General features: G+C 40.6%; 1 protein-coding gene and 1 long non-coding RNA gene across 2 annotated transcripts in view; one reads left to right on the top strand and one right to left on the bottom strand.

Annotated features, from left to right (window-relative positions):
* The window catches only part of RHOV (ras homolog family member V), a 37,386-nt gene that overhangs the window by 18,659 nt on the left and 1,479 nt on the right, over positions 1-17,248 (bottom strand). Inside the window, exon 2 of the mRNA XM_026664584.2 lies at positions 4,759-5,752. Coding sequence (XP_026520369.1) covers positions 4,759-4,957 — 199 coding nt within the window. The 5' untranslated portion in view covers positions 4,958-5,752. The remainder of the gene's footprint in view (positions 1-4,758; positions 5,753-17,248) is intronic.
* LOC148133396 (uncharacterized) lies at positions 5,316-9,261 on the top strand. Its single transcript, XR_015746739.1, has 3 exons — positions 5,316-5,428; positions 5,855-6,022; positions 8,866-9,261. It is a non-coding gene; the product is annotated as an uncharacterized LOC148133396 (long non-coding RNA).

Genomic DNA, 17,248 nt, shown 5'->3' with positions numbered 1-17,248 from the left:
GTATTCCTTCTATCACATCAGATTTTAAAAGCATGTACGACATGTAATAAGCTAAATACGCTGTATATTAAACATGTATCAGTGGAATAATACAAACTTAAAGGATATATACCGCAATATAAAATTCAAGCCATAGTTCACTGAACCACAGACTGTCCTTTGGTTTGCACATAGTTTGCTCAATAGTACAGGCCAAATCAAGCGATAGGTTAAAAATTACATGTTCAAAATTAGAACAGCAGATATAGCAGCAAATTCAGCCTGTCCCAACCAACCTGGTCTTCTCTACATACAGAATATTGGGACTATAGCTTTGAGTATTCCAGTTATAAGGTTGGAGAGAGTTGACTTAAGCCTGACTGGACTATGCAACTGATTGTCCTATGGGAGGCAACAATGGTGTTCATACACTGTGTACTAATTCAGGCATATAGTTTAGTCTGTTCCAGGTCACTATTCTCACTTCAAAATTAAGCAAGAGTTAAGCAAGACACTCCAAAATGGGTGGGGGTTAGAACTCAAACTGAGTCTATTTTAGCTTCCTGGAACATTTTACAGATAGTCCTCGACTTACAACAGTTCATTTAATGACCGTTCAAAGTTACAGTGGCACTGACTTATGACCATTTTTCACAGTTACAACCTTTGTAACATCCCCAGGATTGTGGGATCAAAATTCAGATGCTTGTCAATTGTTTCATACTTATGACCGTTGCTGTGTCCCAAGGTCATGTGATCACCTTTTGCAACCTTCTGACAAGCAGTCAATGGGAAAGCCAGATTCACTTAACAACTGGGTTACTAACTTATCAATTGCAGTCATTCACTTAACAATTGAGGCAAGAAATGGAGCAAAACTCGCTTAACAACAAAAATGTTGGGCTCAATTGAGGTCATAAGTTGAGGACTACCTGTACTTCTCAAATGTCTGCCCTACCCCAAATGTTAAAAGAGCAAGTTTGAGGCTCTCGGTGCTGTAAAAGGAGTTCTGGCATTTCATAGGATTCAGATGCAATATGGATTTTTACACCAGGCAGGATGTTGGATAAAGTGCTCACAACATCTCTTCCAACTCTTTAGTCATATGATTCTATGAATACATTGTATGAACATTCTTTACAATAAATGCTGCAATATAGCATTGGGATCCTACGTTGCTCATGGGAAGATAAGATGCCATCTAGTGAGCTCATGTTCAAAATGAAATTCAGGTTGGGGTTATATGGAACTTCAGTTCGCTGCCATTTTAATGCAATGGTTCCTTTTGCTGTATGATATAATAAATTGAAAACCACGTGCAGTAGACATGCCTACCCACTGCTTTAGATAGGTCAATCAAAATCTGTTTGTTCATATTGCGGAGTAACATACCACAATTTTCAAAAGATAAAGAGACAGCCTTTTTGAAAACATCCAGATAAATTGTTTTATATTGTCATCTAGCAGTTATTTGTTGGAAAGCAGTCTCAAGACGATTCCTTTCTAATCCTTAAAAGCCCACGTGGATGCAATGAACCAGGTTCAGGGGGATCTCACACTCAAATTGGAGTAATTGCATGAATCAGTCATTGCACTAAAGGCACAACATCTTGCAAGCTATTCCAACTGTTGAGAACAAACACCTACTTCGCTCTTCTCCCATCTCATGCCTTCCCAGCCAGCACGGGAGGCAGTATGATGATGTCCTTGAAGTTCAATCCTTCAGGAAGGCAGCAGGTTGGAGATGGCTAGCCTATATCTTTCTCTGAAATGTGAGGGCCAGCATGTATCTCGAATTCTTCTTTGGTTGTTAAGTGAGACTTACTTAAAATAAAAAATAAAAAACTCCAAAATGCTACTTTTCGTGTAACCACTTTTGTAGCTTTGTTCTGTACTGTACAACAAACCATGTTTCTTACTTCCGAGGATTAAATATTTTTAATACCTCTCTAATGACTGTGCTAGCTGGGAAGATGAGCAAACCCATCTAGAAGACACCAGGTTAGAGAAAGTGCAGTAGCAATTCATCAAAAATATCAAAAACAGAAACTGCCTCAGCTGGTTCTAACTGCACTTCCTATTTCCCTCCTTACAAGGTTATGCTCAGACTGACAGAAACTCTTCAGATGATGAGATGTTTTGACTAATAGGCTTCAAGGAGCATTAAGAGATTGCTGACAGCCAGTCATCCTCATGTGATAGACAACCCCAGCACACTGACCAACTTAATAATATTGGCAGGCAACTACGTCCTGGGGAAATAACAATTCAAAAGAAACTGAACTTCTATGGTTTTTCCAGAGATGCCATCTTAAGAGTAAGATCAAGCTAGATCAACATTAGGGCAAAGGTTCTTAGATGCAGAAGGTCAAACACAAATCACTGCTTTCTGTCATAATATAATTGCAATCACCAAATCTTAGTGCCTAAATCAGCCTTATGTTTATCACAGTTCCCAACTTGAGATGAGTCTTATTAGCTTTAGATTGATCTAATGTACTCTCCACGGCTGTCCTGGAAGGGACATATGAAACCCAATATTGCCCCTCTGATATGGGTATCATAGAAACCACAGTTCATGTTCTTCTATATTGTTAGTTCGACAGTACATTCACCACCAGTTGATTAACCCTCTTTTATTTAAATTTTCAGGGCACTCTGATAGTTTTTATCTGTACTATTTGTTAAAAAAATCAAAATCAAATTATTTCTCTAAAATTCATTAAAATGTTGCATTATGTATAAGCTCCACCCACAAGTAGTTACTAATTGTTGTTGATGGGGATACTTTTGTGTTGTATCCCCTATCAATTGATTGTACCTTTTATTGGCCAATGACCAAAATGAAGTGTGTGTGTGTGTGTGTGTGTGTGCGCACACGCGTGTCTGTCTGTCTGTCTGTCTGTGAGACGAGAACTTTGGCACTGTGGGAAATGGTTCTTCTAATGCAAGCAGTAGTTCTATTGTTTTAATGTTACATTTTTAAATTGTTAAATGTAGATTCAATATCTAGCATAATAGAATCATCATAATTTTCAAGATTAGAAATAAAGTAAAATCAATTGAAAATTCTTTATCCTCAAAAGCCATTGGAAAAAAAACCTACACTATTTGTGCAAAATGCCTAGATGTATAGGTTATAAATGGTTATAATAATCATTACATCATTTTGGAGAAGAATTGCTATGTGGTCAGTAATGTGACACTGTCTTGCTGACATGTAAATCAATCAATCGCAGACACTAGGTAAACTGGAAATAAAAGAATGAAATCAGATGGATTATTTACCCCAGCACACAAAGCTCCAGCACCACCTTATTCTATAACTGCTACAAAAGTTTGTTTGGACAATCAACTTATACAAACTTTCTAGGGAGAAAATCCCATTGATATTAGTGGGATTTACTTTTAAGGAGGCGTGCACAGAATTGTGGTGCTGGAGCATGGTTTATCAATTGCTACTTTAGCCAGTCAATTGAATACATATCTTTCTTGCAGTGAAGGTGTAATATACAGTTATCCTTCCTGCAATTCCAGTTTAGTCTTAAGCTACATGATCTGTAGTGTAGGTAGCCGATACTTGGGATAATCAACCCCCAAGTGCTATTGGAGTTTCATCCTTATAAATGAATTGCTGACACACTTTCAGATGGCATACAGTGATCTTCTTTCTTATATTTTAACTGGAAAAACCATTTAAAAGTAACGCGCTCTCTCAGCTTTACTCGAGCAATTAAAGTCACCTCAAACAAGTCAAACAGACTGGATATCTTGCACTGCTAGCTGAGGGAGAGAGTTCCTTGTTTCAGGTGAAAGACTAAAACAAACCTCTTTTGGAGTTCAAGGTGTGTTTGCAATAGTTTCCTTTCTGAGAACTTCTCAAGCTTATGAAATATCAGTATTATTGGAATTATAGATGTAAAATAGAAAACCACTAAATTTCAAGAAGGTAGAACACCTATCTGTACACATTTACACATTTAGAGACGTCACATTTATCTCAACAAGATTGACTTAAAACTGTACCATCAGTGAAACAAGAATACAGATCAGTTCCTTCTCACTTGATTGTGGACATTTATTTTTTTCCACAAAGAATGAAAAAAAACCTCTTCACAGCCAGTCTTCTCTTTTCCTCCTGCTCCAGCTTAACACCTGACAAATAAGGAAGGATCAAAAACTTTCCTTGGACATATATATATATAGCTTTAGCTTTGTTCGGGTATTTTCCCATGTCATTATAGTTGTGCTTTTTAAAGTTGTAGCAACGCTTTCGGCAGAATCTCATCTGCCATCATCAGGCTTCAAAAGGATCAAATATATATATATATATATATATCCTTTTTTCATCTAACTTGAGGGGAGGGGAAAATCACCTGCTAAATTGCTGTTGTTGTTTTTTCTCTACAGTGCCTATGCCCAGGAAACAAAGCAGTAGCTTTGACAATCTACACAGCAGACCTTGTAAAATAACACTGAAACCAATAGTGGGTGTTTCATCCCATTATATCAGGGGTCTCCAAACTTGGCGACTTTAAGACTTGTGGACTTCAACTCCCAGAATTCTCCAGCCAGCATAGCTGGCTGAAGAATTCTGGGAGTTGAAGTCCACAAGTCTTAAAGTCGTCAAGTTTGGAGACCTCTGCATTATATTAACTGTTGTTATCTTTTCGAAAACACACAGGGCTAAACCTAAAAGACAGTCCCCCCCACTCCCTCCTCTTCCAACAAGCGCCCTCTACCCCTCCCTTGCCAGGCTGGGATTTCCGCTCTGCCTACCTGAGAAGGTGTCTAGGGCAGTCGGCTGGTACTGGTCTGGGTATCCATTGGTGGTGTAGCTGACAATCAGGCTGGTTTTGCCCACAGCTCCATCCCCGATGAGGACACACTTAATGCCCAGCTCCGAGCCGCTCCCTCGGCTGGGGGTGCTGCTCCTTCGCAAGGTGGGCGAGTAATCCAAGAGCTCCTGAGGCGGCATGGCTGGAGGAGCCGGAAGGGAACCCCTTCGGCTTCCTCTTTGGAAAAAGGGGTGCGATTTGAAGCACAAAATGTTGCAGTTGGAGATGACGCTTGCTTGCTTGCTTGCTTTTCTGAAACCACCAAACCAAAAGAGCCCAGCCCAGTAACTTTCAGGTGAGGTGAGGGTGACCACCCGCGTATCAAGCCGACCTAAGAGCCCCGCTTCCCGAGCAAAGCGGCAGCTTCTCTTTTTCTGGGTTACATCGCTCAGGTGTCCCGGAGCAGTGAAAAGAGTAGCCAGGGCAGGTAGGTTTCTATCCTGGGCGGGAATTTCATCCTCTCAAGCTTTCCATTTAACTTCCCAGGTCTGTCAGGTGCTTTTGTTTTTCCTACGGCCTCCTTCATTTGCATAGGGCCACCTTCTTTCCCTGTAACTTGAGGCGGCGGCATCAGGATTGTCTCCTTTCTCTTGGAACTGAGCGCCAGCTAGGTAAGGCAAGCCGGTGGGATGAGCAACCCAAAGGCTCCCTGTATAAAAACACGAATATAAAGGGGGGCAAGTCTTGTTGGCTCAAAGTCCAAGCAAACAAAACAAGGTGGTTTTGGTGCAACTATCTCTTTTGCAACACGATACACCCCCTTCCCCCCAAACTATATGATGTAAATCGGCTTTTCTTCTCATCCTTGGCGATTTTAAGATGTGCGTGTGTCAATTCCCAGAATTACCCAACCTGGTTGGGGAAAATGTCTGGACATTTCGGAGGCAAAAGGATTCAAGGATATGCATGCAATCCTCTTCTGAGCCCTTGGAGAACTATAATGGAAAAAAAAAATCAAAAATCAAATAATGAACGCTTCAGGAAGTGGGTCACTTAGCACCTGATTCATAAACCCCAATCTGATTTGTTTTCCTCAGCCTTAGCTGCAGTTCCCAGATACTTCCCAACCTCTTTTGGACCCAAGATGGGATTTCTTCCATTTCCCTACTTTACTTCGGAGTTTCCATGACACAGATGGGATTGAGATGTGTTCTCAGTAATAACAATTTACCAAGAACTGGTTTTTAATCTCCCACCATAGTTAGGTGTGTGTTTTTATAATATATATACTGAAATCCTTTCACAGTTCCATTCAGTCACAGTACAGACTGGAGATACAGGATATCCTTTAACAGATTTTTCACAGCTCAAATTCTATAACCCTGGCCATATAATTTTGGCAGCCATGGGCTTCATCTCACCACCATTTGCTTTATCCTCAAGTTATTATTAGTCAAGATATTGGTTGTGCAAGGCATTTGAAAGGGGTATTTTGCAACATTTTGTAGCAGAAATGAAGCTTTCTCTTCAAACCATTAAAGCAGTTGTGCTTTATATGCAAGCTTGTTTGGCTGTTTGTGGAGGCTGACAGATATATATACACCATCCATATGTCCCTATGGAAAGACTAATCACATCCTACCCACCTAATTTTTGCACAGGAACAATACTTAATTTTTTTTTTGCTTGTTATTGCATGCAAATATAACTTGGCACAGGACCTCTGATTAGCACTTCTTTCCATTGCAGATTTATTTGCATAAAGGCATATCTAAGCCATGCAAGTCGATGGAAACAAGTCTTGGCCTAAGCTGAGTCTTCCTGTTATATTGCAGACGTAGCAGATCAGTTTCGGGGAAAAGACATCATTCATGTGTCCAGCAAGTATGAAGTATCCACTTGTACTCATATGAATTATTTTAAACTATGGCTAGTTTATATGCATTTACAGGTGAAACTCAAAAAATTAGAATATCGTGCAAAAGTTCACTTATTTCAGTAATGCAACTTAAAAGGTGAAACTAATATATGAGATAGATAGACTCATTACATGCAAAGCAAGATAGTTCAAGCCGTGATTTGTCATAATTGTGATGATTATGGCTTACAGCTCATGAAAACCCCAAATCCACAATCTCAGAAAATTACATGCAATCAATAAAACAAGGATTGTACATAGAACAATATTGGACCTCTGAAAAACATAAGCATGCATATGTACTCAGTACTAGGTTTGGGCCCCTTTTGCAGCAATTACTGCCTCAATGTGGCGTGGCATGGAAGCTATCAGCCTGTGGCACTGCTGAGGTGTTATGGAAGACCAGGATGCTTCAATAGCGGCCTTCAGCTCTTCTGCATTGTTCGGTCTCATGTCTCTCATCTTTCTCTTGGCAATGCCCCATAGATTCTCTATGGGGTTCAGGTCAATGAGTTTGCTGGCCAATCAAGCACAGTAATCCCACAGTCATTGAACCAGGTTTTGGTGCTTTTGGCAGTGTGGGCAGGTGCCAAGTCCTACTGGAAAATAAAGTCAGCATCCCCCATAAAGCTCATCTGTGGAAGGAAGCATGAAGTGCTCCAAAATCTCCTGGTAGACGGCTGTGTTGACTCTGGACTTAATGAAGCACAGTGGACCAACACCAGCAGATGACATGGCTCCCCAAATCAACAGACTGTGGAAACTTCACACTGGACTTCAAGCATCTTGCAGTGTGTGCCTCTCCATTCTTCCTCCAGACTCTGGGTCCTTGGTTTCCAAATGAGATGCAAAAGTTGCTCTCATCAGAAGAGGACCTTGGACCACTGAGCAACAGACCAGTTCTGTTTTTCTTTAGCCCAGGTAAGACACTTCTGATGTTTGTTGTTCAGGAGCGGCTTGACAAGAGGAATACGACATTTGAAGCCCATGTCCAGGATCCGTCTGTGTGTGGTGGCTCTTGATGCACTGACTCCAGCCTCAGTCCACTCCTTGTGAAAGTCCCCAGCACTTTTGAATGGCCTTTTCCTGACAATCCTCTCCAGGCTGCGGTCATCCCTGCTGCTTGTGCACCTTTTTCTTCCACACTTTTCCCTTCCACATAACTTTCTATTAATGTGTTTTGATACAGCACTTTGGGAACATCCAACTTCTTTTGCAATTACCTTTTGAGGCTTTCCCTCCTTATGGAGGGTGTCAAGGATGGTTTTCTGCACAGCTGTCAGGTCAGCGGTCTTTCCCATGATTGTGATTCCTACTGAACCAGACTGAGAGACCATTTAAAGGCTCAGGAACCCTTTGCAAGTGTTATGGCTTAATTAGCTGATTTGAGTGGGACACTTTGAGCCTAGAATATTGAACCTTTTCACAATATTCTAATTTTCGGAGATTGTGGATTTGGGGTTTTCATGAGCTGTAAGCCATAATCATCTCAATTATGACAAATCATGGTTTGAACTATCTTGCTTTGCATGGAATGAGTCTATCTCATATATTAGGTTCACCTTTTAAGTTGCATTACTGAAATAAATGAACTTTTGCACGATATTCTAATTTTTCGAGTTTCACCTGTATACAGTGTAGGAGATTTGGGGTTGTGTCCAACTGAAGTGCCCATTCTTCTGTTAGAAGATCCCGTCTATGATGAGAGAAGGGCTAAACTATGAGGCAGGAAGCAACAATTCTCAGGGTAGAGACAGAATTGTAAGGTTAGTATGGAATATATATTTCTGGTTCTCAAGGACAGTGGGGAAAACACACAAAAAACAGTATGTTGATTTGAAAGAATGGGAGGGAAAGACCTAGAATTTAATTCCTGGGGTGTGTTCTCTGTCTCTCTCTCTCTCTTCTCTGTCTCTCTCTCTCTCTGTCTCTCTCTCTCTCTCTCACACACACGTAATAGTCAGATCTTCTGCATATATATGACTTCCTTCTTGTCTGGAATAAAGCAACTTACCTATCTGTGGCAATTCTATGAAGATTTTCCTGTTACCAGATGCAAAGCTGAGCATTTGAAGAATCAATTATTTTATTGGCATGCCTGGTATGAAGATGGACAAGGGGCAATTGAATTTAGCTATTATATTTTCTACTGTGTCTAATTCAGTTTTTTTCCCACCTTGTGTCCTCCAGGTGTATCAGACTTCAATGCCCTCTGACTATATTTTATCTGTTCTGGTTGAGAATGAATGTACATCCAAGAAATCAATCCATTCCAAACCATGGTAATGCCAAAATTATAAAACATACATTGTGATGTCATGATGCAAGCTGGTTTCTTTTGTTACTTGAATTACAATGTCACTCAAATACGTAAGTAGTAGGGTTTCCGTCATGGCTGCACATCACTTATCTTCTCCTTATGATGTCTATGTATCTGAGACAAGAATAGCTAGTGGGGAGCTGGAAACAGTTCAAGAATAAAATGCTGTCTATCTAATCCCCAGTAATAGTCTTCAGTTAACTACTGCTCTGTTTAGCAACTTACAACAGCACTAAAAAAGTTTTATAACCAGCACTTACAATGGTTGCAGCACTTACAATGGTTGTAGCACTTACAATGGTTGCAGCATTTCCATGATTGCAATTTAGGTGTCTGGCAATTAATGCACAATTACAATGGTTGCAGTGTCCTGTGGTCATGTGATCACCATTTGCAAGCTTCACGGCTGGCTTCCAACAAGCAACGTCAATGGTAAAGATAGCAGAAGGTCACAAGTTGTGGTTATGTGATGTTGCCCTTACTGACCACAGGTAATTCACTTAAATATTAGTAGCAGAACTGATGTTGGGTATGCTTACACAATGTTTCACTTAATGACTGTGTCATTTAATAATGGAGTTGTCAGTCCCAACTGTGGTTGTTAAACGAGGACTACCTTTTTGTAAGTATAAATCTGGTCTGCAAAGTGGGATTTCATTTCTCACTTGCCTTTACCCCAAAATATTTCCCATCATTTTGCTTTCTGTAAAAAAATCAAACTCAAAAGTCATGATATGCCAAAGTATAGGAATTCAAGTAGATGTTACTCCTATAGGCATACAGTTCAGAATTAAGGCAGAAAGGGGCAAGTATGTTGTGTTGAACTATATGGTTTACAAACAAGAAAAAACAGAGGAGCAAAAGTTGTTAGTCTTCAAGAACAGAGAAGTTGTTGCTCCAGAGGTCAACATTTACCTTTTAACATGACTGATAAAAGGTCAAGATTTATTGACCTATTGAGCAGAACACTTATGTCATCCTTTTCAAACTTTAAATGGCATCTTTGAGTAAAGAATGGTGACAGATTAAACCAGTGATCTGACCAATTTGTTGGATTTTTCTGACTGCTGATAGCAGAATGGGAAATTGTGTAGACAAAGAGTCAAGGATGCAGGTCTCTGATAACTAAGACTATTGCAAGAGTAACAGAAGCTGTTAAGAATTCCAAGGACTGCCTGGTATAAAATACAAGCCCACTTTATAGTAAATTTGGGTTTGATCTTTGGCTTTCTCGGTGGCCTGCTGTTATGGTCTTAAGCCTCCCTCTTCCTGGGGAGAAGTGTCCCTTGTTATGGTAATGGGCTAGATTGGCTCTGGGCTATTTACCTCTAACCTTGCTAAAACTCACAGAGAAGCTCTACTGATTGTGAGGCAGCCTTCACTCTCACAAAGAGTTGTAAAATCTGAACAGAATTCACTGGAGGAGTCACCAGACTGGCTTTGTTTGTCACTTTAAAAATCCACTGCTGGTGAATATGCCTCACTGTAGGGCTCTAGGCAGTTTACAATGTAAAACAATAAAAAAATAACATCCCATACAAAATTCACTGCAACAATCAATCATACTCTATCTGGATTGCTTAGTATTTCCTCAAATTGTTGCTGTTGTTAGTTGCGAAGTCCTGTCTGACCCATCGCGACCCCATGGACAATGTTCCTCTAGCCCAGTGGTCCCCAACCTTTTTTGTACCAGGGACCAGTTTCAAGCAGAAACACTTTTTCAAGGACCGGAGGGGGGGAGAGTCCGAGTTTGGTGGTTTGCTTGCAGACGTTTCATTACCTGACTAGGTAACACCTGATGTTGTTGCCTAGTCGGGTAATAAAACGCCTGCCAGCAAACCACCAAGTTCAGGGAGCGCCAATGCCTCCTCATTGCAACCCTGAGCGACAGATATTCTCTTCTATTGGGACATTTAAAACGGAGGGTTTCAGCTGCAGATTCAGGAACTGCGCCGGGCTGAGGAGCGCCTTCAAAACTGAGCGCTGGGCGGCGGCGGCGGCCCACGGCTCTCGGCCCTGCCTTCCTCAGCCCCATCCCTCAGGTGTCTCCCTCCCTCCCTCAGGTGTCTGCCTCGTTCTTCTCTCAGTCGCTCTCTCGCTCCTCCACCAGCCCAGGAAGAAACTGCTCCAAAGAAGCCGGCAGCGTGGCTTTTCCTGTTGGCGCAGCTCCTCCGAAGCGCCCGTTCACCCCCACACCGCCGCCCGCGTGCGGTTCAATCCAGTGCTCCGTTCTGACTGCCTGCCTGCCTGCCTTCGTTTCTGGTTTGGGAGCAGCTTCGGCTGATAAAAAGAGGCGAATAGTTATTATTCTCAGCCGAAGCTGCTCCCAAACAACCAGAAACGAAGGCAGGCAGGCAGAACGGAGCACTGGATTGAACCACGCGCGGGCGGCGGAGTGGGGGTGAACGGGCGCTTCAGAGGAGCTGCGGCGACAGGAAAAGCCACCCTGCCGGCTTCTTTGAAGCAGTTTCTTCCTGGGCTGGTGGAGGAGCAAGAGAGCGACTGAGAGAGGAACGAGGCGGGAGGAAACCGAAGCCGCTGAGCCAGAGAGTAGGACAGGCTTCGGTTGCTTCCTCCCTCCTCTTCTTTCATTTGTGTCCTTGATCCCTGATCCCAGCAGCATTCACCGAAGGCGAAGAAAGCCGCCATTTTTATTTTATTTTATTTTCTTTGCGGCCCGGTACAAAGCGATCCACGGACCGGTACCGGTCCGCGGCCTGGTGGTTGGGGACCCCTGCTCTAGCCTTCCTGTCCTCTACCATCTTCTGGAGTCCATTTAAGCTCAGGCCTACTGCTTCAGTGACTCCATCCAGCCACCTCATTCCCTGTCATCCCCTTCTTCTATTGCCCTTAGTCTTTCCCAGCATTAGGCTCTTCTCCAGTGAGTCCTTCCTTCTCATTAGGTGGCCAAAGTATTTGAGTTTCATCTTCAAGATCTGGCCTTCTAAAGAGCAGTCAGGGTTGATCTCTTCTAGGACTGACCGGTTTGATCGCCTTGCAGTCCAAGAACTCGCAGGAGTCTTCTCCAGCACCACAGTTCAAAGGCCTCAATTCTTTGGCTCTCAGCCTTCCTTATGGTCCAACTTTCACAGCCATATATTGCAACTAGGAAAACCATACCCTTGATTATACGCACTTTTGTTAGCAGGGTGGTGTTTCTGCTTTTTAGTATGCTGTCTAGATTTGCCATATCTTTCCTCCCCAGTAGCAAGTGTCTTTTAATTTCTGGGTTGCAGTCCCCATCTGTGGTGATGGGGATACATCAAAGAATGCAAAGAGCCAAGAATAAGTTATTTCATGGGAATCAAACAATGCAGCACTTAACCAACACCTAAATAACGCTTTTTCTCAAGATGAAATTGTGGCTTTTGTCTCAAAATGCTTTGATTCAACAACAGCAATCAATATACTGCTTTTTCAAGATCAAGTGCATTCCAGGTAGCTTCTATAATTGCTTAAGTATAATTTTAAGTTAATATATCTGCAGGTTTCTGTTCCTCAAAGAAAACACACGACTCTTGATGACTGAATGCTCATCCCCTTCTATCCAATGCAGCTATTCTTGGAAGGAAGTCTGTTAGATAAAATCAAGAGAGTGTACCCAGATAGAAGTTTGTGATGTTTGCAACCAGTCAAGGATTAAAAACTGCAGGGGGGGGGGGGGAATCAGAATCTCTGCAGATGTAATTGGAGAGGCAGCTCAAGAAAGACAACCAGGACAGACCAGGCGAAACCAAGGCAGATTATTTCTAGAGATGAAACATGTGTCTCCCTTGTCAAGCCTATGTTTAATTATTTATTGACCGAGTCAACGAATGCTGATTCATTGTACCTTTCTGACAGCCTCAGCACTGTGGGAAAGAAAAGCCAACTCCCTAATTTCAAAAGGAAAAAAAACAACAATACACATCCCTTCTTCTTCCAGTCATGGTCATTCTGAGAGGACTCAGATTATGCTGCAAAGAAGTATTGTATTAATCAGAGATGTGAAATTTTGTAAGCTTAGTGTGACACAGAATTCTAACTGTAACAAAATAGATACTGTATTGCTGCACTGTCAATAAGTTGACTGGTTCAGAATTATTTACCATTTCCAAAGCCCATTGTCCCTGAGAAATAAGCATCTTGTCCCTTTCTTCTGTTGCAAAAGTTAAACAGAATAGATCAAATAACTTATCTCTGTGGCAGACGTCAAACTAGAAAATATGAATACTGTTGCCTTGCAGTGAACATTGAATAGGTGTTGGCATTGAACAACTGAGCACATCCACTATGTTCCATTTGTCAGTGGGAAAGCTGATTTCTACTGATTTGCTACTCAATTTTTCTCTGACAGCAAATCAGTAAAGTGTTCAGAACATACTAGTTGCCTTTTCATATGCTAAATTAGGTAAAAATGGGGTAGAAACTCTATCACTATCTTAGCAAGCGTGTGAAAGAGCTATTGTGTTAAGCCACATTATGATTTATACAAGCAAACACATCAATCCAATAGTATTAATTCCCATTTTTTTCAGTAATTCAACCTGGAGCTTTAAGGTTAAGCATCTTACGAGAACACAGCTTCTATATTTCTAAGATTAGTTATTGATTAAAAGACAAAGAGTGGATTTTGTGCTAAGCTTAAATTTTTAAATTTTTAACAGTTTGTTGAATGAACCATAGTGGTCATACATAATAAAAAAACAGAATGGCTGGGCTCACACATCCTGCTAACATGCAGTCCTCAACTTACAACAATTGAGCCCAAAATTTATGTTGCTAAGTGAGGAATTTGTTAAGGGAGTTTTGCCCCATTTTATGACTTTTTTGCCACATTTGTTAAATGAATCACTGCAGTTGTTAAATTAGTAATCTGGTTATGTAGTGAATCTGGCTTCCCCATTGACTTTGCTTGTCAGAAGGTTGCAAAAGGTGATCACATGACCCTGGGACACTGCATCCGTCATAAATGTGAATCAGTGGTCAAGCATCTGAATGTAAATCATGTGACCACGAGGATGCCCCATCGTTTGTAAGTCTGAAAAATGGTCATAAAGTCACTTTTTTCAATGCCGTTGTCACTTTGAACGGTCACTAAGCAAACTGTTGTAAGTCGAGGACTACCTGTGCAGAAAGCACACCAAATTACGTCTTAGTATAAAATTAGCCTCCGGATGCATCAACAATAAAAGCATGCTTTGCCAAGGCCACAATATTCCCAATTGAAATACATGGCTGTAAAGCACAACCATCAGAAAAGATGAGTGAAGAAAAATTGATGCCCTTGATTGATTGTGCTGGAAACAATGATTGAGGACACCTAGAAATGCAGGAAGAATAAGCTAGTAGTTAATGGGTGAAATAAAATAAGACTAATTGCTGGCAGGACCAATATGAAACTAAAGTGTTGGAGAAGGATAAGTTTAGGGTGCAGCAAGATGCTGTGTTGTTGTATGGGAGATTGTTGCTCAGGCACCATTTTGGGATTGTTGCATGGGAAGGTTGCTGTTTTTGTAGTCTTGTGAACTGCCCTGGGTTGTGATTACAATATGGGTGGCTGTATATGTCAAATAAATACATCTTAGATACTTTAGACAGACAATCCTTGGAAGACTCAAATGCTTGGAAAAATAGAAGAAACTCAGGAGGAAAAGACTGACAGAAGAAAAGATGGCTAGATACCATGATAGATGAGACAAGCACAATCTTACAAGACCTCAGAGAAGTTACTACAAAAGTTTTGTGTCACTAAGAATCAGAAGCAACTGAACAACTGAACCGCAACAATTCACACATTAGCTGAAGCATAGCCAGCAGGACATAATTCTCTCAGTCCTCACAGCCAAAAGCGCTGGCAAGTCAGCAATGTTATGTAGCAAATTTAGTGAAACAGTAAATCTAACTTTTCTCAGGACAGTTTTGTAGCCCAATCACATAAAGTAATTTATGTGAGCATAAGCTCATTGACTGATTTCAGGGAAGCCAAACATTTCAGGATGGGCTATGATTTCTCTATGCAAGTATTTGGATAGACGGAGAAACATTTGTACAACTATAACATAGATGTGAAAAGCAATCACTGAGATCAACTACCTATTGTTTTATAAATCAGGGGAAATTTTACATATTTTTTAAAAAACTAGATTATTGAATGAAAAAACACCCTTATTTTTTGTGATATCAAACATCTGTCACAAGTTTCCCAAGTATAGTACTAGAAATCCAAACATTTCTAATTATAAGTCACTAGGTCCTAAAATACAATGGTAGACTGGATCTGTATTATATATACACATGGTAAAAAAGTAACAGAATATAAGATAAAATGGGTTCAGGTCAGTAGTGGGATTCAATTTTTTTTACTACCAGTTCTGTGGGTGTGGCTTGGTGGGCGTGGCAGGGGAAGGATACTGTAAAATCTCCAGTCAAGAGGTGGTATTTGCCGATTCTCTAAACTACTCAAAATTTTCACTATTGGTTCTCGAGAACTGGTCAGAATCTGCTGAATACCACCTCTGGTTCAGGTATCTATCTAAAAACCCAGAAAACCCTAAAGTAGAGATCCATGGTTTTTAAAATGTAACTATGAAGTGAGGACGGCAGGAATTAAGCCCTCTTTGAGGCAATAGTGTATATTTATTAGTCTAATTAAACATTTAAAAATACTTGTACACTTTTTAAGAGTTCAAAAAACTCTTCTGGGTTTAAACCCATTCTGCCTGAATAGCTTTTTTTAATCATCAATTAACTTTGTAAAATATTGCCTTAATGTTGATTTTGGAACTTTCATATTGCACATTTTAGATTTTGCAGCTATGGTCAATATTTCAAAATAATTTCAGATACCATACTTCAAGGGCAGATAAGATCTTACTGTTGAAGCAGAAAGAAATCTGCACAATTTTGAGTGCTTTATCAAACTTCACTCCAAAGAAGTTAAACAACTTTTCTTTTTCTCCTACAACAAAAGTCATGAAATAGCATTATAATATTTTAATACAGTATTATCTTTAGCCATTATCTTTTGTTATATTCTTTGTTGGTAAGAGTTGCCACCTAGAGGAGAAAAATAGCAATGAAGAAATAAACAGAATCATTAACATGACACCAACTACTACTGTATGTGGGGAAAATAAAGCTGGTTATATGTAGCAAGTTTAACAAAGCAACATATATCATTGTGGTAAAATCTGGAAATCTTTTATGGACTTTTTGTTAAAAGAAGAAAAAGAAATGATTTATACATTTAATGACTGAAACACACCATGAATCTTTAATTACATTTATGCCCACGACTTCTTTAAAATTATTTGTTAGATTTGTTAGATTTATTTACCACTTGTTTTGCTCAACTACTGATTTCCTCTGAGCTATTTTCACTCAATGGGAAAATTAAATGTACAAATAAGTTTTTTTTTAAAAAGGAAATGTTCCTCTTTTTATTCAGTGAATATAATTATGACGTAAACTAAAAAAAAAAAATAGAAAAATTATCTACAACAGAACAAAAGGGAGAGAAGAAAAATGCTTGTATTATTAATTCTGATGGAATAATATGATTCCATCAGCTTCCAGGCACTAACATAAAACTTCAACTGTATCATTTGAGTGGCCTTGGGAGATGATGTCCAACTGGGTATCATCAGCCAACTGATACACTACAAACAAAAGCAACAAATGTCCTCTCTCAATAACTTCATGTGAATATTAAAAAAATAGAAGTAACAATTCATTTAGGAAAACCTGGTGCAGTGTCTCCAATCCTCAACTCCCGCACACAATCAGAAAGATGCCATGATCAGTGATATCAAAGGATATGAGGACTAAACAGGCTACACTCCATCTAGGTTCTGGCAAAGATTATCAGGCAACATGATCTACACCAGGGGTCCCCAACCACCGGTCCGCGGACCGGTCCCGGTCCGTGGAACAAGTCCTACCGGGCCGCTGGCTTGCTGGGCGCCGCCATCTTTTTTTGATGAAAAAGTGCTTCCGGTGAGCTTTTCCAGGGTAGAAAGCTCACCGGAAGCACTTTTCATCAAAAGATGGCGGCGCTAGCCGTGAGCTTTTCCGGTAGAAAGCCATTTCTACCCGAAAAGCTCATCGAAGCGCTGGCGCCGCCATATTTTTGATGAAAAAGTGCTTTCGGTGAGGTCACCGGAAGCACTTTTTCATCAAAAATAGATGGCGGCGCACAGCTGATGCCGGTACCGGGCCGCGGCGCCCAGCTGATGCCGGTACCAGGCCGCGGCATAAAAAAGGTTGGGGATC

The sequence above is a fragment of the Notechis scutatus genome, chromosome 1 (assembly GCF_049901735.1).
Source record: "Notechis scutatus isolate UNSWTSFEM ecotype Mainland chromosome 1, rNotScu1.2, whole genome shotgun sequence".
Taxonomy (NCBI): Eukaryota; Metazoa; Chordata; class Lepidosauria; order Squamata; family Elapidae; genus Notechis; species Notechis scutatus.
This window is presented reverse-complemented; position numbering and strand designations above follow the sequence as displayed.